Here is a 23293-nt window from a genome sequence, read left to right as displayed (position 1 = left end):
TGGTCCGAGCAGAAGTCCTCACTGAATATCAAGGTGCTGGAACTTTGGACCGTCTACAATACATATCATGCTTTTCTAGACCATATCAGGGGCTAAGTGGTTCACATTCTTACTGACAATACCACCGTGATGTATGATGTGAAAGAGCAAGGGGGAGCATACTTCAGGATGCTCTGCCAAGTGGAGATCAGGTTATGGCAGTTCTGCATCGAGGAGAGCATTACTCCAATAGCCGACCTCTTGCCAGGGGTCCAGAATCATCTTGCAGACCATCTCAGCAGGAATTTTCCCCTGAGTCACAAGTGGTCTCTGAAGACAAGCATCCTCCGGGTTATCTTCGCAGCTTGGGGCATCCTGATGATTGACCTGTTTGCTGTGAGGGACACAGAAATGCAATCTGTTCTGCTCTCGAGGGGGCCTCAGTCTAGGCTCCCTGTCCAACACTTTCCATCTCAGCTGGCAGTCGGCTCTCCTGTACACTTTCCTCCCCAATCCCAATCATCTCACAGGTCATCCTCAAGTTGAAGGTGCATTGGGTCAAGCTCATTCTCATTGCCTCGGCATGGCCGAGACAATGCTAGTTCTCTGACTTTTCATGCTAACAATTCAGCCTCCCATACCACTTCCTTTCCATCCCGACCTACTCAGAATTATGGCTGCACCTTACATCCCATGCTCAGCTCCGTGCATCTCACAGTGTAGCTACTTCAGGGCTAAATGAGGAGAAAGGGGGGTGTTTGGCAGCTGTTCAACATATCTGACTCAACAGTAGAAAGCCCTCTAGGAGAATGGCCTGTTCTGCAAAATGGAAGCTGTTTTTGGTGTGGTCGTTGGCCCATGGAATTCAACTGATGCTGGCTTCTAACCAGGACATCGTGGAGTACCTGCTGCTCCTTCAGTCACTGGGACTTGCGCTTAGTTCATTGAAAGTGCATCTGGCAGCGATATTGGCATTCATCTCCGCATTCAGGAAAGATCCAATGCCATGGGACAGGGCTTCTTCATCTCCATCCTCTGGTCCAAGAGCCGGTTCCTCTGTGGGACCTTAACACAGTCCTACTGGCTTTTATGGAACCTCCATTCAAGCCCCTGGCATCTTGTCCCTTTCCACTTTTGTGTCAGAAAACTGCATTCCTGGTAGCAATAACGTCTGCAAGAAGAGCGTGCGAGTTGCAGGCTTTGATGACGGAATCTCCTTATACACAATTCTCCAAAGATAAAGCGACTTTACGACCACAGCCCAAATTTTTGTCTAAAGTGGTTTCTCAGTTTCATTTGAACCAGATGGTATATTTACCTGTGTTCTTTCCTAAGCTGCATTCATCTCCGGACTCAGGAGCCACATCTCTATGTATTGGGTGTCAGGTGATGTCTAACCTTCTATCGGGACAGAACTAAACCATTTCATGCTTTGCCTCGCCTGTTTGTGTCATATCCAGATGATATGAAGGGTCAAGGTGGTCTCCTCACAGATGATCACTAAATGGATAACGTCCTGTATCAAGACTGCATATGAAATAGCTTTGGCTACATCTCCTCAGCAGGTCATTTTACGGGAGCGCAAGCAGCGTCAATAGCGTTCCTCAGTGACATCCCAATACTGGATATTTGCAGGGCTCCTAGATAGTCATTTATCCATACATTTATGAACCACTGTGCCTTTGCCACATCTTCCAGGGCAGATGCAAGTTTCAGTAGGGTGGTCCTGCAGTCCTTGTTTAGGTAGACTCTGAGCTCTGCCTTCTGGGGGGTACTGCTTGTGAGTCACCCTTTGTGGAATACACGGCAGCATGTACTTGAAGAAGAAGAAACAATTACTTTCTGTAACTGAGGTTCTTTGAGATGTGATGCAGATGTTTATTCCACAACACACCATCTGTCCTCTCTGCATTGGAATCTTTGGGCATTCGTTGTGAAGGGACTGAGGGGACTAAGGTTGGTGCCACCTCATATAGCCAGGGCATGAGGTACGAATGCGCCCCCCCCCCAGGTACTGGTAGGCAAAGTTCTCTGGCTCTAGTGTGCTGGGCATGCACCCACCTAAGTGGAATACATGGCTTCATCATATCTTGAAGGACCACAGTTACAGTAAGTAGCAGTTTCTTGTCTGAAAAATTTTGACCAACTCCACAGTAGATAGCTTAGTCTGGCTCTTTCTCCAGCTGACAAATTAATGTCCTCCCATGAATCTGGGTCAGAGGTTGCCAAAAGCATTGTGCAGCCTGGCCGACGCAGCAGGAAATTTTGGTGTCCTTTCCTGTATGTACCCTGTTTCCCCGAAAGTAAGACATCCCCCGAAAATAAGACCTACTTCCAGTTTTGCCTCTCGCTGTAATATAAGGCATCCCCCCGAAAATAAGACAGTGCGAGGTCTCTTTAAATCAAAGAGCCCGCGCCGCCGCCAGGACAAGAAAAATAAGACCTCCCCTGAAAATAAGACCTAGCGCATCTTTGGGAGCAAAAATTAATATAAGACACTGTCTTATTTTCGGGGAAACAGGGTAATAAAAAGGGAACCTAGATGCTTGGTGAGATCTAGGGCTATTGTGTGTTTTAATGTATGTATATGATTTAATGTAAAATGATTGGCTTCTAATATAGCAAAATGACACATTGTGCTGGGTTTTTATAGGAAGAAAGGGAGTGGTGGCAGGTGTGATCACCTTTTTGTACTACCGTAATGGAAATTAGTTTGAGAAGAACTCGAAACTGAAGTTTCCACATTAGCCAGGATATTTCAATACAGTACTGTCTGGGTGTATCAATCCACTAAAAAGACTATTCTTTTGTGTGACTACTTGGTAAATGAGGCTTATGTGGGAACATAGGAATGATGAGACTGGCTCAGACCCAAGGTCCAGCAAGTCCAGTATCTTGTCTCTGATAGTGGCCAGCACCAATTGCTTCAGAGAAAGGTGCAAGCACAGGGGAAAGCCTGTCCCTAAGGAAAGTTTTGTTTGTTTGTTTTGTTTTTCCTACTCCTTGATGGAAGCGTTATTTAAACTTTGGCTGCATCTTTTGCTGCTTATGCTGGATTGGCCAAAATCCTTTAGTCCTCACTTAGGCGAAACTGTCAGTTAAGTAGGACACGAGGGCTGTATCTTGAGAGAAGCTGCACACCTGCAACTCCCTTGTCTGCAGTAGGAGCGAAGAGTACTTGCACCTCTCAGGAATATGCCTAAAATAAGGCCTGCAGGAACTGACAATTTTCTCATCAATCTGCTTTTGTATTTTGCCTACAGTATGAAATTCTTATTCACGTGTCAGAAAACAAATCACAGGCGTTCTCTCCAGATTCATCGTTCGTTTTGCAACATTTTTGAGGAGGCTAGTATTCTAATGCCACAAAGTTGTTTATAATATTTAGCTTATACACCTCAACTAGCGAGGTATCCATGGTAACTGTCTAGCCTATACGTGGTACTCTAGTCTGCCTTCCCACACAGGTCAAGGCACACACATTCCCGGATACTGACTCAATTTATTGTGCCTTAAACATCAGGCAATTTTAACAAGGAACTGGTTCCAAATTAACGCATATAATTTCATATTTAATTAGCAGCTTGAGCCTCTGCATTTTGCTAGCAAATGTAACATGCAAAGCCTCTGCCATTGTAAATACATCTGTTGCCCAGACCCGTTCAAATTAAACACAAAACTGTGCTGCAAATATTGTTAGGAGTTTTGCAGCAAGGAAGTTCAAACTTAAAGCTGCTGGTGTGCCATTAAAGAACCTCATAGCCATTCTGAAGTGAACTTTAAAACAACAGCACCCCATTTGGGGCCAGATCCTATGAGGTGTGGAGTGTTCCCAGTTCTCATTGACTTCACTGGAAGTTGAAGGAGCTCAGAGTATTACCTACATGCATGTTTTGTATTTCCCTCCCAATCATTGTTGGGGAGGGATAGCTCAGTGGTTTGAGCATTGGCCTGCTAAACCCAGGGTTGTGAGTTCAATCCTTGAGGGGGCCATTTAGGGAACTGGGGTAAAAAAAATCTGTCCGGGGATTGGTCCTGCTTTGAGCAGGGGGTGGGACTAGATGACCTCCTGAGGTCCCTTCCAACCCTGATATTCTATGATTGGCAAAAGAGCCATGTGTCAGTGAAACTCTGTTCCCATTCTGATCAGTGTGAGCCTTTTGCCTGGTGTCAATAGTGCTCATCTGTGGTATACAAGGCTGCGTAAAATTGGAATGCCACATTTGGGACTTTTCTACGCTGTCAATCTTCTCTAATCTCCAGCCAGTCCACTACCCTCCACCCATCTTTTCCGTCTACTCTGGGCTGCTCTGTCAGTCCAGTCCTCTCACTCCCTCGTTTCTGAAATATGCATTCAGGGTGGGGAGCTGAGTGCGCAGAGGGGAATGTTCCATGCTCCGTTTAAAATACAAACACTCCTCTAACTGGAGCTCTGCTCCCCTCCAGCTGTGTCAGACAGGATAGGGAGTGAGGATGACTGGATTTACTAAGAGAGTGTAGTTGGTCATCAGGTTGCAGGCGTGCGGTCTGCCTACGTAAGTACAACTAGAGGGAGGTGAGGAACAGCAGAAGATGGCTAGGTTCAGGAGGGGCAAGGGAAAAAATTTGGGAGAAAACAAAGCAGGAGAAATTCAGTCCAAATCCCCATCCAGTCTTGTACAATGTCCCTCCTGCACCTCCTTATAAATCTGTCTGTTGTCTGGCTAGAACTTGGCAGCTTTGGATATAACAGCAAGAATGTTAATACTTTCATGTATAGCACCTTATGGCGGGAGAAGGACATTAAGTATGTAGGCAAAAGCGTCTGGATAAGTGACATTCAACCTTTAGCAGTCAAAAAGCCACTTCATCATCAAATGGACTCATGGAGAGACAGAAAAGAGTTTAACATGCATAGGAAACAAATGTGCATAACAAAGTCATTACACAGTTGTGATTAATCAAAAGAACTAAATAAAGGTGACAGTCTGGACAGTGTTATTTAGGACTGAATAAGAGGCCTGGCATTCATAATCTGTCACCAGCATTGAGAAGCCTGATGCTGTGTCTGTCTCTTCCATTCAAAGACATTTTTCAGTGTGTTTCAATGTCTGAGGGGACTATGTATTTTGGACTGACTTGTACCAGCAGAGAGAAATCAGCTGTAGTAGGTGGAAGAAACCAGGGAAATGTAATGTCTGACAAGCTTAGAGACTTACCCACACTCAACTTTTCACACCAGTATCTGGGTACGTTTGTTTCCAATTGCTATGTATTATTGCGGGGACGTCATAAGATGTCTCACTCAAACCCACAAATGCTGGGTTGTGAAAAGCGGCATGTGGCTCCAAAGCTGAACGATTGAGTACCGCTGTCCTGTATTTACTCACCAGTACCTAACTAAGTAGTAAAGAAAGCAAAGATCGACACTATGGGGTTTTGGTTTGTTAGCTCATTAAAATAACCTGTTTTGCTTGTGTATAGCAGTTATTCTTTTTCTGATATTGTTGTGCCTACGTGTTGCAGCAGATATGGTACATTATCATGATTTTCTGTTCTGAACACCTTGGCACAGTAATTTAAAAAAAAATCTTTTATTGTTACTGCATTGTACTGTACTGTGTATAAGTCCTTTGGATCTAATACCACACACATAGACATGATATAACAAGAGTGTTGGAAGGGAGTGAAAACCTCCTTTTTGTTAATATATTAACTAATATAACTCTGGATATTGTCCAATCCCTCTTTGAATCTTGCTAAATTCTTGGCCTAAGAAACTTCCTGTGGCAATGAATTACCCAGTCGAATTCTGTTTTGTGTGGAAGAGTATTTCTCTTTTTTTCTCTTTTGAATTTTCTATCTTTCAGTTTCATTGAAAGTGACCCCTTCTTCTAGTATTATCAGAGAGAGAGAGAGTGGAAGTTCTGATCTAGCTTCTGTACGCCATTATTTTATATACTTCAACCATGTCCCCTCTCACTGGTCTCCTTTCAAAGGTAAATAACCTAGTCTTTTCCATTTCTCTTTGTGTGAGAAATGTTCCATATCATTAATCATTCTCATTACCTCTCAGAACCCCCTCAGATTCTGTAATATCATTTTTAAGATGGGGTGACTACTACTTCACACCCTATTCCAGGTCACTGATTTAGAGCATAGAATTAGAATTTTTTTGGTGGTATTCTCCATCCTCATGAAAGCTCTGACCAGGTCTTCCACAGCGGTGTTCTTACTATGTATTGATGAGAGGCTATATTAAGGCTAACAGGTTTTGTTAGTATATTGTAATAAGAATAGGTATATAGGTTATGGAGCTTAACAGACTTTAGTTGGATGTTGGTTAGTATTCTCCCAAAGCATTGACTGAATGAACTGTAAGCAATATATGTCTCAACAGTTAGCTGAACTGGAAGGTTCATCTTGGGTTTTCAGTCGCTGTTGTGGCATTTATCACAGCGATGTCATAAGTGGTGATGTCAGTACCCTTGCAACATTGTAGGCAATGTCACATTATAGGGTCTCCAGGTCTGGATTCTCCCAACACGTGGGTTGATGTGTACGGTGTTAAACGACTCCATAGAAGGCTATAATGGTGTGCAGTTTCTTGGCTATACGCTGAAACAATCATAATGTACAATGTCTCTTTGGAATCAGCAAGAATTTGTGTATTGAATAGTAACCGCTCCATATCAAATGTGTATTAAAATGTGTTCTGGTAGAACAGCTACCATACATGTGCAGCAGTCTGATTTCTGTCATAAATAACTCAGCAGTTTTAACAAATATTAAATGCTAAAAGAGAGAGCTTAGTATTATGGGCTAACAGCTTGCATATTAAATTTTATATAAACATGAATCTGTCTTTTAGCTGTGGGAATACAAAAAGCTAATACAGCCAGATGAAAATCTCTCTCTCTTCTCCCCCCAGACCCCTAATTTAAAACTTCTGGTTTAATTTCAACCACATTTTAAAACAAATTCTTGGGGTAATGACATTGATTTCTTTAGTTCAAGCTAGAAAACTTCAGTGGCTGATTTTCCTCGGCCTATGAAAGCTGGCATTTAGAAATGGCTGTTGTTTCTGAAATACCACAACATCTAAGAGACTATTGAGTCTTCATGTGACAGCCAATATACCTCTGAATAATATTAAAAACAAAATGTTTGTTAAATGTCTCAGTTTCATTCTGCAGCTCCAGTTAATAAAAAGGTTTATGAAACCTCTGCTGTGGATTTATGCCACAGAGAGTCAGAATTATTTCCATGACACACTTCAAAAGACTTTATTAAGTTTATTTGTTTAAAATGATGAAATGCTAGAATCCAAGAGTAGGAAGCTAATATCGGAATCTAACTTAGAAACAGAGGATGAAAACTGCTTCACAAAGATCTCACAATGAAGAACTTTTGCTAGTAACAATGCCTTTAATCTAAATGTTACATCCAGGGCCGGCTCTGGCTTTTTTGCCGCCCCAGGCGCCGGGGGCAGGGCCGCGAGCCCCGGCGGGGGCTCGGCTCTCCCCCCCCCCCCACCGGCGGCGAGCCCCGGCGGGGGCTCGGCTCTCCCCCCGGTGGCCAGAGCGCCGGGGGCAGGGCGGCGAGAGGGCGGCGAGCCCTGGCAGGGGCTCGCCGCTCTCCCCCCGGCGGCAGGGGGGAGGGCGGCCAGAGCGCCCGGGGGAGGGCGGCGAGCCCGGCTGTGGCCCCACTCTCCCCGGCGGCCAGAGCGCGGCGCCGCCCCCCTCCAGGTGCCGCCCCAAGCACCAGCTTGGGTGCCTGGTGCCTGGAGCCGGCCCTGGTTACATCATTTGAATGTGAAGCACTGTTACCGTGCGCCCTTAGCTGTGCTAGGAAATGAAGGCACCGATGCCAAATCATTGCAGCTTTGTGAATCAAATGCAAAAGTCAGGTCACATCCTAAGGCATTCAGATTGCCTCCTGCTAGTGCTCTACTACCATTGATTTTAGTGGAAGTTGAGGTACTTCAGCATCTCACAGCATCTGGTCCTAGAAGAGCAACCAGCTCCCCACTCCTGGAGGGCAGCCATGGCAATTTGTATTTCCTGTATCATAAGGAACAGCGGTCTAAGATATTTCCTAACCTTAGTCTCCCAAATGGCAGCCCATCAAGCTGCCATGAAACTAAAGGGGGCCAGACCTCAAAAAGGAAGTTAATTGTGAATTTGTTTAAATTCCTTCCTTTTCCTGATGTCTCATACTCACTTTCTAAAAGGCCCCCCACCTTCTAGGGTTTGATGGGATGGTCTTACCCCATAATTCTAGTATGTCATTAAATCTCAGTTGTTTCGGCCCCATCGTTGGCTCTGTGATGATTTACTGAACTGCTTCTTGAGCAGGAGAAGTGGTGCTTTGCTGCCTTTGAAACTGTAGCCACGTGTCCTTCCGTCCATATACAGTACCAAGATGTGAATAAGAGCCAGATTGCTGACCAGGTCATGCACCAGTGAGGATCCAAGCCTCTCGCAGTGCACAGGAACAATATATCTCATCCAGGACGTTCCTGAATTCATATTCAGTATTGCCTACCTCCAGCATTCGAAATAATGCGTCAGGCTCCAAAAGTCACGAGATTGACTAAAAAATAGTGAGATTTTAAAAAATACATTTTGAGTTCTCTTTATTTGCCTTCTTGTTTTTGAGCACATAGGGTTAATATTTTCAAGCTTTTCTCTGCAACCATGAGTGCAAGAAACTTTGATTTTATTTTTCACGTTGTAAGAGCTGAGATTTTCATGTAATCACGTAACTCCAGAAGCTGGGGCTTTAAGCAAAACACCAAATGTTGCAAGACTCGCAATAGAATTGAGAGCTGGCAATAATGCATACCCAAGTGCACTACAGGAGGAAAGTTCAAACTACCATTGCTTCATCAAGGACACTAATTCTAAATGTCTTTAACTCATAGTTGACACCTATGACAGTTATTAAAGACCATGGGCCAGATTTAGTGCTGTATCCAGCTTATGCTGGGTACAGTGAGGTGTATCCATCTGGAAGCTTGGTACAGCTCCCTGATTCTCTGCCTGCCTCCAGCCCCAACTGCAGGTTAGAACAGTGAGCACATTGCAGTCTGGCCACTCCTACTTCCCCACCCCTCTCTGACCCAGATATGCTTCCTGTGCTCAGGGCTGCAGTGAGGTCAGCATAGGTGCTGGCTGTACTCCAGGGGGGAATTGCCTATCCCCTGGTAGTAAGTTAATGAGTCTCTGGTTCCTTTGTGCTGCCTGCGCAGTGCAGAGGGAGTGAAGTGGCAGTGAGATTGTGTCCGTATCTGCAGTGTACTGCAGCGTAACATCCATTACCTACAGCGTACTGCATTGCTCTGAGGCTCTGTCCACACTACAATTTTTAACCCACCGTGGTTGGCTCCGAGCATGGTATGTGCACACATACCTGTGGTTGGAATTCTGTTAGTAACCCTGGCAATTTATGGTGTTCCATCCCAGCCAGAAGCTTAGACTGGCATGAGTTTGCTTCCTTTAACCATTTCAGCACAGTTATTTTTATAGTGTGGATGGACAGGAGCTTCTAAATATGTTTATGTAACTGGTTCTGGCCAGTTATCCTCCCTTTTAGTAATCTGAGAACATCCCAGAGTGCATTTCTGTACATTCTGTTGGCATTGCTCTGTGTGCATGTCCTTCAGGCACTCAAATAAATGGGGACTTATGCTCCTAAGTCACTTAGGACCAGACTTTTAAAAGCATTTATATGCCTAAAGATGCAGATAGGCCTCTAAAAGGCTTTTTGGAAGTGGCTTGATTTCAGTGGGATTTAGGGATATAGACATTTCTGAAAATCCCAGTAAGCATCTGTCTGCATCTTTGGACACTTAAAAACATTTGAAAATCTGGTCCTTTTGAAAAATTTAGCCAGGATCTCTAACCAGTTTAAAAAAAAAAAAAAAGATTAAAAACTGTATGTGGACAGGATCTTTGTGACTATTGCATATGTACATTATTTTTTAAATGCTCTGTGATGTGTAGGAAGGAGTCTCACTAACAGAAAAACAGATGTCTTTAAGGTCTCAGTGCTGACTTAAGAACAAACGTCTATCCAATAGATTATTTTGCAGTGTAGTGAACTTTTGATGGTTAGTCCTCCAGTTAGTATCTCATTGTAAATGGCATAGAGCTGCTCTAGCTGAAATAACAGCCATTAACCAGGTACCTCTGTAAATATTTGGGAAACTATTAACTATTAGAACTGAATGAATCTCCCATAATGAAACCCCAAAGTAGGAAAAAATTTAGTATTTAGTTACTGAACAAAGCCAGTGCTTGTGCTAGGTTCACTGAAACGTTTGCGGGGGTTAATGAGCCTGTGCTTTGAAAAAGCAAGCCTGGGTTACCAAAACTTGCAGTTTTCTCGGAATGAATGAAATTTGGGGAATTAGAACCCATGAAAACCAATCCTGATGAAAGTTTGTACCAACTCCTGCAAATTGGAACAGAGGTGTTATATAACTCAGTGGAGCTAGTGAGTGGGTGAAATTGACACACAAAGATGCCCTCTGAATCAATTAGTATCAGCAGGTGGAGATCATAATGTATCTGATTCAAAGTAGGGTAGACAATAAGTACTGTCTGCCTTGTGAAGCTCCCACTGCTAAGCATCCATTATCTAGTAGATCCAATATCTATAGTAGTTTAGCATTGAAGTTCAACGAATAGCAATATACTGAAACAGAATAATGTGATGGAAACACTTTTTAGCTACTCCTGTTATTTTTTCCAAGCTACCTATCTAATTTTATCCTTAAATGTCAAAGCACAGTAGTGCTCATAAGTATGTAGCTGGAAATTAAGTGTGTGTTTTGGTAAACATTCACATTGCCAGGGCACTTAGGCGTAAATTTTCCTAGCAGGGCATGGAGAGTTCCTCACACAAATCCTGTTAACAAATAATAGGATTTGTGTGGAAAACTCCCTGTGCATCACTTTGAAAATTTACCCCCTGCAGTACGAGTTAGATGATTTTAGCCTTCAGAAATTATGCATTTCAGATCCAGTCTGTTTCTACAGTATATTATTGATGCTACAGACACAAATGTGTCTCTGAATAAATCTTGATCAGATCTCAGATGGCTTTCTGTCAGTGATTTAAAAACTTGGGAGAACATCAAATATGAACTTATTACAGTGCATCCTGGTATTTTAGTGTCTAAATGGCAAATATTTAAAAATTGTGTAGGTGTAAAAATTGACCTATTTTATATATGCAAGGGTTATGATTTCACAGAGAAATAAATGTAATCATGCAAGCAAATGGATGTGCAACTATGATTAACAATAACATTTGATGGACTAATAGTAAAAATCTAGACTACAAAGTCAGTCTATTATTTTGAATGATCCAATTGCAGCACTGGGGGCAAATAAATCTGAATGCCCCAGTGTTGAGGTGCACTTATCCCTAACTTATATTCTATGCTGCTATATTTATATTGGACATATTAGTATTTTTATAATTTAGTTTATTTTTAATATTAATATTTTTGTGTCACTTAGTTTAGTTTGTATAAGTACCCCAAGAGTTCAGGCACTTTCCTGAACTTCTTGGGTCTGCAAAATTGGGCTTACTACCAGGCAAGAACCAGTTTTCATGCAACACATCTAGTGCTCCCTAGTCTATCTAGACTAGATGTACCCAGGCAGCAGCTTTTGTTTTTGCAATATTTTGGCACTTCTGTTTCCCTTCTTAACTGGTACCCAGAATTGCAGAGGCAAATAAAATCAAAGGACAAATACATCAATAATAAAATCGAAATGTTAACTATTACTTTTTTAAACCACAGCAATTTGGTTTGAATTCAGATTGAGTTTTGAAAGAAGGGGTAGGGCATGTTTCTGGATTCTTATTTTACCTGAACTGATTCACTCATCCCTACAATAGCTGTAACCTCAGCTTTAATCATTTAACATTTCTGATGTAGGCAACTTGGATTAAGACAAATGGGATTTAATACCAGATTTATGTAGAATTAAAACAATAGTATGTTTAGAATATGGAGCATCCCTACTTAATGAGAGAGAGTTGAGAGGGGTGGGTCACCAGTTCTCCTATGCTAGGAGAAACTGTGTAATAAATTCTGGTGCATATTTTGGATGTTCTTTTTATGGTTATGTAAAAACTTTTGCCAAAGCAAAGTACAGGCCTGCTCCTTCTACTGAAGTCATTGCCATAACGCCCTTGCTTTAATGGAGGCAGGACTGGACCTGAGATGTACATGATCTGATTTTTAAAAGCACTCTCTCCCCATAGAGAATGAATGCCTAGGTGCACAAATGTTAGCTTTCAGGTATCATACATTAATTATCAGTGGAAACGTATCAGTGTCGCCCAGTCTATTACTGGTGGAAACATCTGGTTTATAAAACAGAATCTGTGTTTTGCTGGAATCACACAGTGAGGATAGAATTTTTCCACTGGTTTTTACAGATGGAGATCAGGAGACCAGGGTTAGGACTTAAAGATTCTATTCATGGCTGTGCCATTTACTTGTATGTTATTGGACACCTTTGTGCCTCAGTTTACCCATATCTGAAATGGGAAGGTAATTATGCTTAGCTACCTTACAGGAGTGTTGAATCTTAATGAAAAATTATAAAACTTTGAGAAGAACAGGAGTACTTGTGGCACCTTAGAGACTACAAGTACTCCTGTTCTTCTTACAGATACAGACTAACACGGCTGCTACTCTGAAAACTTTGAGAAAGTTGGGAAATGGGAAAGATAAATATTATTGTTATTACATACACAAAAACTATGGTTAAAAACATTTAGGCTGCAAAATCAATCGCTCAAAAGTTAGGAGATGCCAGATTTAAGGCTGCTTGTGCAAACTTAATTTGGCCCCCTTGTGTGAAAACATTATGTTACAATCCTTACATGATGAAGTATTTTTTTCCACAGGACCCCTGCCTCATTCAGTGCACAGGATGGTCGCTGCTCACTTAATGAGCAGTTGTTCAATACTTTGCTTTCTCCTCATTGTTCAGTGTGTGGCCCCAGGTCTTATTTACTGCAAATTATTCAAACCCTGCTCTGAAGACAGAATTGTTAATTTCCTCATGGGCTTTTCTATGGTGTTTGTCACTATGGTATCTGAGTGCTTTATAAATATTAATTAATTTTCTCAACACCCCAGTGAGGTGAAAATGTGGTATTCTCCTCATTTTACAGATGGAGAACTGAGGCACAGAGATTTAAGGTCAGAAGTATCCCAATTTGGATGCCCAATTTGAGACACTTAGGACCTGATTTTTTCAGTGTTCTTAGTGATATACAGCACCTTCATATGTTCAAAGAACAGAGCACTCAGCACTTCTGCAATAAGACTCCGGGTCTGAAGTCAGGAATCCAGAAAACGCAGAATGTGCAGTTACTGATCGCATGTGAAAAGTGTGGTTTAGATGACTTGCCCAGCATCACAGGGGAGCCCTGTGGCAGAGGCAGGGATAGAATCCAGATGTTCATGACCTTATTTAACAACATAGCCATGAGACCATTCTTTCTCTTCCAGCAATCCTCTACTTCATTCACTACACAACTTTCAATTTCTGGAACAAGTGTAGCAAGGGTCTAACAGACAACAGCCTCTTTCACTATTCAGCCCTTATTCATCCCCAGAGCAGGACCATCCTGTGCACTGAATGAGTAGTTGTAGGTTGCCATCCTATATATGGATGGACATGAGAAGGGGATGGAACAGTTTATCGGGGGTTCACAGATATTTCCTGACAGCAGAGGAATGATGGGACTCAGGAATCTTGGGGAGTGTGCTATAGTCTTTTCTGCCCATTGCCCACAGGCTTGACCCCTTCTGCCCTTTCCCTTGCAACATCTCCCAGCTCTGCCCCATCCCTTCCAACCTCTTCCCTATCCTTGACTCCTTGTCCCAGTCCCATTTTCTTCACTAGCCAGTCCTGGTTTCTACTCCTCAAGCTTCTCATTCCAAGCCCAGTCTTGTCAGTCCCAGTTCCCCCCTCCAGCTCCTTGTTTGATTTGTTCCCCCCCCCCCCGCTCAACATTTCCCATCCCCACTGACTCCCAGTCTTACTTCCAGGGCTCCTCATCCAATCCGTGTCTCCTCCCCACTCCTGGCACCTTGTCCCAATCCGTTTGCCCATCCAGTCTGTTTTTTCCCGTTACCTCAGCTCCTCATCAGATATGTCTCCCCTCCCCACAAAGCATTGGCCTCTGGTACCAGTCTCCCCACAGCTCCTCATACAGTCTCGGTCTGTGTGTGACTCCGTGACGCCCAGTCCTCTCCATCTTCCAGCCCAACAAGTCCTAGTCTTCCCCCAGCTCCCAGTCCCAATCTCCTTTACAGCCAGTCCCAATCCCGCTGCAGAACAGCTAGTCCCAGTTTCCCTCTCTCCTCTGTCAGCCTCCAGCCTGAATCATGCCTCCGAGGCTCCTGCTCTAATGTACTCCCTCTGCCCCTCCACGTCTCCCAGTCAGGCTCTTGTCCACTCTGCATTCAAACCAGGTATTTTCTTCCTCAGCACAGCCCTGGCCCAGCTGGGGGGAGCAGTTTCATTGAGAGCACAGGAGAGACAGTTTTCCTGCTCCAGTTCAGGTGCCCAGTCCCAGACTCAGCGCAGCCTGCAAAAGCCCAGTTCTGCAGTTGCAGTGAAAGTCCTGCTCAGCCTCGGGCTGGAACATGCCCAGTGTGGATGGAATCTTTAGGGAATTTAACTACTAAAATCTAAGAAGTCTCTACTGAGCATGTGCGAACTGTGATTCCTCCCCCCCGCCCAGAGGTTTATAATTTGACCAAATGTGGGCAGATTTTCATGGGGAAGGCAAAAGGCACTTCTTTGACACACAGCACCCTCTCTGCTGCCATGCCCCCCCCCCCACACACACACATTTCAAATCCCTGTTCTAGAGCTTCTCAAAGAAAAGGCCATCAGAACTTTTTAACATGGATAAAACAACTAACTGTGTTCTCAGACACAACTGGAGTGTTTTGGCTGAAGTTTTCTAAAGAACGTTCCACCTGCAGCAGACACCCAGTATGGAAAATTGAATGGTTGGGGAAAGCTATCAGCAATTGAAAACTGTTTCTTATAATGGGAGGTGTTGGGCAACCTTAATAATAGGCTATGCCACTCATCTTGCCTACAATTACTACAGTGAAGGAATGGCAGAATATGTATAGGGTTCACTGAACCATCTTGTTTTAGCCAGACTTTAGTAGGAAAGCAATTAAAAAATTAGACTTACAGGGTTAACTATTCCCTTTTACAACAGTAATGAGAAGCATAATGAAATATGGACTGAGAAAAATAAAATTTGTACCTACTTGCTTCTATTGAATCCATTTTTCCCTTTTGGAAATATTTTTCCGTCAGTCAGTGGCTATTTAGAGCTCCAGTAAAGAAATATTTGTAAATTGTTGTTGCTGTCTTGTGTCCTCATGCCTTTTCCCTTCAGTAGCTTTTGTTAGAGACAATGCAGGGGCATTCACGGATAACAATAGGACTGTTATGTTTTATTGCGTTTCTTCAAAGCTGTGATCAGCCTATTTTAGCTATTCATTACATAAGAAGTGAGGAGTCAGCTGAGTTCTGTTTATATACCACCTCCATGTATTAATAAAAGCTACAGAATAAATTCCATTGTAACCAGCAGGAGGGAGAATCAGTTAGACAGGATTTGGGTCCAAAGTGTGAAGAAATACAATAATGTCAAGATATCGCTGCACTGTCTGCTGTTTTTGGACTCTGTGCCTATATTAGGAGTTGTGGTAATGTTTGTTGCAAACTGCTAATTCAAATTGCATTGGTGATTGTGTGTTTTCAGTCTGCTTTGGTACTGAGCAAGGAAACTGTTACAGGGACATCGATTGCATAAAATGGTTGGTTGTCTCGTTAGCTTCCTTAACTTTCTGCATCCACATGACATCCCTGTTTTTGACTGACCCATTTTAGTCTGCCTACAAAAGCCCACTATACAACCAGGGTTGTCCCAGTGCATCCTGGGATTGTCCAGTTACCTATTCCATAGTGTGCAGCACTTTTGCTGGGAGCAGGGGCTTTTCAGCAATTTCTAAAATGGTGCCCCATGGAATGAAGCTGTGGGAGCTTAGAGGCATTCTTGGAATTTTGCATATCTCAGAGTTCCCCAGGCCCAGTCAATATTGCTACACTGCAGAGAAACGGTGCTTGCTCTTTGCACTGGCAGCTTATTTCATAACAGAATGGATGGCATGGGAGAGTCACATGACTGTTAAAGGTCAGAAATGAGGTAGGTGAAACTCATGTGGAGGCTGAAGATCCCAAGATTGCAATCATATGGGACAACCTCGAGGCTGCATTTTTATCACAGCTGTCATGGAAGCGAGGGATTCCATGGTCATCTTTCTTTTCAAACAAAAATGTCCTTGACTTTTGACATTTTGAGAACCGTGAGAGCTGCCAACTCAAAGCCTGAGCTTTGTGGGAGTCTGAGAGAGAGGGAGCGAGAGAGCGCCAGAAAGCAGGGACTCTAATAATTAAAGCTAGTAGTTTGTCATAAGAAGTGGTGTCAAGGATTCTGTGATTTCTGTGATTTTGGGGGGGAGGGAAGTCTTGGAGTTACTGTGACACCAAGTACCCCTGTATACACATTGTTGTAATAATCTTTGTACAAGATATGCTTTGTGAGGTATCATATGAAGACTAATAACTCACTGATCATTAATATTCTTGCAAGATGTATGTATGCAATGGGTATTAAGAGTTATGAATATATGCTGGAATTCTAACTAAAGTGTGTGTGAACCAGGTATGTCGGGGGTGATGTTAAACAGATCTGTCGTAAACAAAGGAATGTGTTTATCTCAATTTGTGTATAAGTAGTAAAAAGGGTCCTTGAGACAGCATGGGCAGGAGATGGCAGGAAACAGGACAATTTGGATTTCAACAGACACAAGTGGGGGAAGAAAGAGCATGGAGCCTCCTTCATCACCAGACTCTGTCGCCTCCTCTATTATTTGAATAAATGTTACTTTGAAGGGTAACCCTCAGAACAATCCATGTCAAAGGTTCACTAGAGTATAAAAGAAAGAGGTAGAGAAATTCTCTCTCTTTCAACTAAGATGACAAAGGCACCAGCACCTTTGGAACTCTGGGAGAAATCCTGACCAAGCAAAGGTCAGGTCCCATCTTGCTGGAAGACTGTGGGTGAGAAAGGCCATCTTTATCAAAACTTTGAACTGAAACTTGCCAGATTAAGTTTTAAACTTATAGGTGTGCCTTTTCACTTTTATTTGCTTTATCTCTTATACTTGGATTCACTTAAAATCCTCTTCTTTTGTTAATAAATTGTATTACTCTTAATTATAAACCAATTCAGTGCTGTTTAACTGGAGTTACCAAACAGTTCAGTTTAAAGTAGCAAATTGTTGACTATTGACTCCTTACAGTGGCAATGGATCTTAGTATCTGAACCCTCCACGAGAGGACTGGACACACATTTTGGAAAAATTTGGGACTGGGGGTGCATTGGGGTCACCCTTAAAGTAGTAACTAAGGCTGGTGGAAGCCAGAGTCTGACTGGAGTGTTGCTGACTGGCTGCGGGGGGTCAGAGCTGCTGGACCAGGGCTGTAACTATACACAGACAAGCAAGGTGTGACCTGCATGTGAGTGGCCCAGGTTGGGAGCTATAACAGGAAAGCATTGTGGGGCACCCAAGGTTACAGGGCAGGGGGTGACAACCCCTCACTGGTCTGGATTGCACCCCAGAATGTGACAGCTGCAGAGCTGCTTTCAGAAGTGTCTCCATAGCATTGCTCTACTGCTGTCTTTGTAGAGGACAAGACAGGTAAGAGAGGATGAAGAAGAGGCAGCAGTTGCTATCTCCCGAGCAATAGGACTGCAGTTGTAAATCATTCTGAATTATTAGTCAAATGTTATTACATGGGCTTAAACAGTTTTTGTTTTAGAATGAGGATGTTTTAATTGAATAATGAAACGCATGAGTTTTGACATTGTTTTTTAAAACTATATATCAATGCCTTTTGGCATCTTTCCCATGACTGCACTGTGACTTTTGGATTCACTTACCATGGCACTTTATTAGTTGTAAGTCCATTGTATGGGTTGCTGTCTAGGATGTTGCCCCAAGACAAGTAGTTAGTCAAGTGGCCTGACACTGTCCTTTTCCACTGTATGGCCGTTAAACATTCTCAAATGTATTGCCCGTTCTGGAACAAGTCCCAGTCTGTGGAGATGGGAACCTGTAGTGTCTGTGAGTAGCTGAAGATAATTGGAATGAAAGAGGACACTTTTTTTTACTACCTCTGTGTAAAGCTTTGCTTATAAAATGAGAAATTCAGACCCTACGGACTAGGAAATAGCTATTGTTTTGTGTAGGCTGGCTACATGTATAGAATATTGCATGCTGGTACTTGCTTGGTTCTAACAAGTCCATTGTGTCTGCGATGTGTATAGCAATGAAGTCCTGCAGAGTCCTGTGATTACTGTTAGAAATATTGCTGAGATAACAGAAACATTGAGTTGGGGCTTCCCAGCCATTCTGGAGGTATTGGTGAGATTCACTTGCCCCCTTTCTGCCTACCAGAGTAATCACAGGAGTATTATCAACTGGAAAGTCTGCTGTCCCATTGCTATGCAGGTCCTGGAGGCCATTTCCTGTTTCACTGGTTTTCAAAAACTGGTTTGCACCAGAAGGCATGGAGAAGAATTTGTAAAAATTTAATAGTGTGCAGTGAGAATAGATTCTCTTTGTATGGCAATTCTTGGAGACACTGCCTTGCTTCCTTGGTTAACTAAACCAAACGTGGATTACATCAGCACCTGTCATGATAACTACTGTCTCATTAAGAGCTTAGTTTTGTCTGAAAGTGTTTTTTGGGAGGATGAAGGCAAGATGAAAATGCCTGCTGAAAGGCAGTGACAAAGACAATGCCTGCATCCCCATTTTTAATTCCTCATGTCATGTTTTGCAGAACATTTTGTGATACAAAATGGGAGGAAAGAAATAGAGTATAATGCTTGATTATTGCTTTATATTTAGAAGTGGAGGGACAAGGAGGTACAGGAATACTTTTGTGACAGCTTATTTATCTAGTTCTTTGTTACACCTCTCTTTTTTGATACTTCAGATACAATGAGCTTCCTCTAATTGGTTAATACAAATGATGAAAAAGGTTTTATATCAATCACACACACAACATGGAACTCTGGGGAGGAATATTCTAGAGAACAGTGTTTCCCAGCTTCTTCTGGAGGTAGTTCTGCTTCTATCCATTGTTTTATGCCAGGGGTTGGCAACCTTTCAGAAGTGGTATGCCAAGTCTTCATTTATTCGCTGTAATTTAAGGTTTCGCGTGCTAGTAATACATTTTACATTTACAGGGGCCGGTGGATGGAACCTCAGACTGGCAACGGGCTGAGCGGGGCCGGCAGCCGGGACCTCAGGCCGGCAGCGGGCTGAGCAGCTCAGCCCATCCGCCGGCCCCGCTCAGCTCGCTGCCGGCCCGGGGTTCCGTCCATCCAGGCCGGCAGCGGGCTGAGCGGGGCCGGCAGCAGGGACCCCAGGCCAGCAGCAGCGTGCCATGGTAAATCAGCTCGCGTGCCGCCTTTGGCACGCATGGCATAGGTTGCCAACCCCTGTTTTATGTGATCCTGGATTACGTAGACCCGACCTTTGCTAACATATGATATCAGGATAATAGGTGTAATAGTTACTACACTCTGTTATGTCTCACTTCTTTGGTCAGGGCAGAAAAATTCTCTTCTTCAAGCCCTCCCATAAATTTCTAGTCATTCATACATCATTACAAATTTTCCATGTAAGATCAGTACTGTTAGCCAATTGCTTTTAACAATTCTGCAGACACGTTGTCTACCCTTGGACACAGGATTGATGACTCTAGCTCTGTACTCTTTTTGTCGTCCTTTATTATGAGTGGCTGTGGTGAGGCATACAGATTGGCACGGTAGTCTGTCCACCTGAGTTTATTATCGTCCCCCTCCATGAGGACTCAGCCATCGTGATCTTTTATTATGTTTGTTTGAGGGGGAAAACCGTGTAGTAAAAAATCTGACCACAGTGAACATAGTTTTTATATTATTACTCTCTTTATAATTCTCAAGTTCCATACATTTTGCTCTTGTATATTCACTCGTCTCATTTAGTCTGCCTTTGAATCAGTCTGTTCAGTTCCTTATGTTCTTTCCTGCATTCCTCTGTCTCCAAGCCATCTTCTTTCATTCTTTATCATTTAATTGCCAGCTCAAACACCTCCATTAATCCGGGATCATATGAAACAAAGGATAGAAGCAGAACTACAACCAAAACAAGCTGGTTTCAGAGAAGTCTAAGGCACATGTGACCAAATCATGAATATTTGTTACATCACTAAGAATGCAGAGAGTACATTCAACCATTGATCTTGTGCTTCATTGACTTTTCAAAAGCTGTTGATATCATTCAGCACAGCCATCTTTGGAAGATACTTGCAGACATGGAGATTCCAAAGATTCTCACTGAACTCATCACAAGTATCTACCAAAAACAACAGGCAGTTGCATGAACAGGAGTCTGCGATAGTGAGTGGCTTTCTATTGTGCAGTGTGTGAGAGAGGTTTATTTTGTCTCCACAGCTTTTTAACTTATATGCAGGATTTATTATGAGGCAAGCCTGTGAGGTTTTGACAAAGTGGAAGGAGCTAGGATCTCCATTGGTAGACACCTCTTAGCTAACCTCAGATATGCTGATGACCTGATGCTCTTTGCTACAAGCACCAAAGCAATGCAACAAATGTTGGCGTTTGTAAAAACAGTTAATGAGGAATATGGACTATTCCTAAATGCGATGAAAAGAAAATGTCTGTACATTGACATGACTACAGAAACATGATGCAAGCAGGTATCACAATTAATGGACAAGCTGTGGAGGAAGTAGATTAATTAAATTATCTGAGGTCATATATATCCAGCCAAGGAAGCTGTTTCAGAGGAAGAAACTGTGGAAAAACCATGGCATCTCAAAATGTCTGACGGTGTGACTGGTGAAAAACCTATTTTTTTTTATGGGATGTGAATCCTAGGAAGTTAATGCTGCTGACAAGAAAAAAAATTGAAGCTTTTGACATGTGGTGCTGGCGAAGAATCATACGTATCTCCTGGATTGAAAAAAGACAAATGCCTATGTTGGAAATATTATGGGAGAGAAGCAGACCCTGATGTCGGAAATCAACAGATGTATACTTGGTTGCATTAGGCATAGAGATGGAAATAACTTTGAGAACGTTATTCTGAAAGGAATGGTGAAGGGTCATTTATAGTAGGGTACAAACAGTGAGGAGATGGATGGATGGTGTGTGGAAGATCAGCTGCTCAGTGCTTGAAGTTAGTGAGGGATCATGAAGGCTTTAGAAAATTCTGTTATCACCGATATGCAGACATGAATACATTGTTTTACTTATTTTAATGTTTCCCAAACCATGTGTCCCAATCAGGCACCAGATCACAATGCCACTCATTCAAATTTGGCCCGATGACCCCTCTGTCATGATGGAGGGGTGGCCAGACCAGAGTGGCACTGTGCCTCTGTGTTCCAGGCAGTGCCCAGAGCGGGGAGTCAGACCCAGCTCCATGGGACAGGAGCCGTCACTGCAAGGGTGGGCTCGTTCTCTTACTCTTTTCCCTCATTCCAGTGCCTCCCCTCTGCACTGGACCGGGATTAGGGTTGTGGTGCTGGGGTGGAGGGTGCATCTATGTAATGTTGGGTTGCAAAACAAGACCAAACGTAGTTGGCGGGTTGCCTTATTAAAAAGTTTGGTAACTGCTCTAGGTAATAGTCTAGGAGTTCATACAGCTGGGATATACAGTGTCAGACAATCTGAGTAATATAAGATGACTCAAGCACGGAGGGGTAGGAGACTGCACAGTCCATGACAGGTAGGACAAAGAGAAAGGAAGAACACGTATCTGTCTTTATGGATCCAAGTGAAAAATATAGGCCTTAAAGACCATGAATAAAATATTTTTTAAAACGCTTGATTTATTTTGAGTTTTTAAAAATAAATGTATTGAAAAGCAGCTTAGAAAATTTGCCATGAGATTTGTTAGGTAAAACCATACTTCTCTCAGCTACCATCCCCATTTATATATTTGCTGTTTATCTAAAACTGAGTTAGTAGAATATTACTGTGGCAAACAGCTTGTTTTCCAGAAAGCAGAAATTGGCAGCTCCTGTAACGTCTCATGCTATTTTTCATCCTTCTCCTAAAGGGCAACACTCTAAGGAAAATACTTCTAAATCGTTACTTTAAAGGAGACTATGGAAGTGGTATGAATGGGCCTCTGTCCGGCAGCTACAGCAAAACTGCACAAGTGGGAGGTAAATCAACAGCAATCATTTAAGAAAAATAAAATATGTCACCCTATTTTCTACTCAGGTGCATGGTAAATGCTAAGGGGATTTAGTCAGTAAATAGTTCAAACAACTATTGACCTGTTGGGAGAGGAGCAGCGCTAAACTGTGTTAAATTGCATGCACCTGTGTCAGTTGGCTTGTGTTTGGCAATCCAAAAGTATAAAAAATAAATACACAGCTCAATCCAAATTCAGACTGGCTGTGTGTAAGCGTATGCCAGAAAATCTGCAGCCAGTAGCCAGAGCAAAGCACAGAAGTTCTCCACACTGTCCTGGTGTCCCTCAAAACTCATGGAAAGGATTCTTGGCTTTACAGACCTTTCACTACCAAAGCAGTTGAGGGGTCTTCAAGTAGCATGATCTTGAAGGTCTGTATGTTGACAGTAGTAATTTAAGCAGGGCATGAGGAGAGGACTGTGCATAGAGCCAGATCGTGATGCACCTTAATGCTACTTTTGCAGCATATACGGTATGTGTGCCTGCTTCTGTGGGACGCATTTCCAGGTGCTGATCCAGATGTTCCAATATAAATGTCCAGATGTTGGCCCTATGGAAATATTTACAGTCGAGACCCTGTGGACCAAATTCTGCTCTGTCAGACCCTTGCATATATATACTGTATGTGTGCAAGAGTAGAATCTAGCACTGTACATTTACATTGTGCATCAGTATGTTTGTACAGTTCATTTGTTAGTGGATATGGTGGTGATTGTGTGTGCATTCTGGTTAGCTACAACATAGATGAGTTCTGAAGTTTATATGGTCCAATGGAGAACATAAAACGTAGCTAGTATTGCTGAGACATCATATGGATAGACACATTCATAATAATGCTATTATGTCACTTGTATAGTAATATGGGTGGTTGCGGAGGGGCAGGGTTTTTGTTTTGTTTTTTGCTTGCTTTTTAAATTA

At 42.8% G+C, this 23293-nt stretch overlaps 1 protein-coding gene across 1 annotated transcript in view; it reads left to right on the top strand.

The window, feature by feature from the left end:
- ITPR2 (inositol 1,4,5-trisphosphate receptor type 2) overlaps positions 1-23293 on the top strand; it is a 346451-nt gene that overhangs the window by 228321 nt on the left and 94837 nt on the right. The window contains exon 38 of the mRNA XM_026652241.2: positions 22235-22343. Coding sequence (XP_026508026.1) covers positions 22235-22343 — 109 coding nt within the window. The remainder of the gene's footprint in view (positions 1-22234; positions 22344-23293) is intronic.

Source organism: Terrapene carolina, unplaced genomic scaffold (genome assembly GCF_002925995.2).
Source record: "Terrapene carolina triunguis isolate 2854851 unplaced genomic scaffold, T_m_triunguis-2.0 Scaffold112, whole genome shotgun sequence".
NCBI lineage: Eukaryota > Metazoa > Chordata > Testudines > Emydidae > Terrapene > Terrapene triunguis.
Note: the sequence above shows the minus strand (reverse complement) of the source record. Positions and strands in the feature narration are given on the sequence as shown.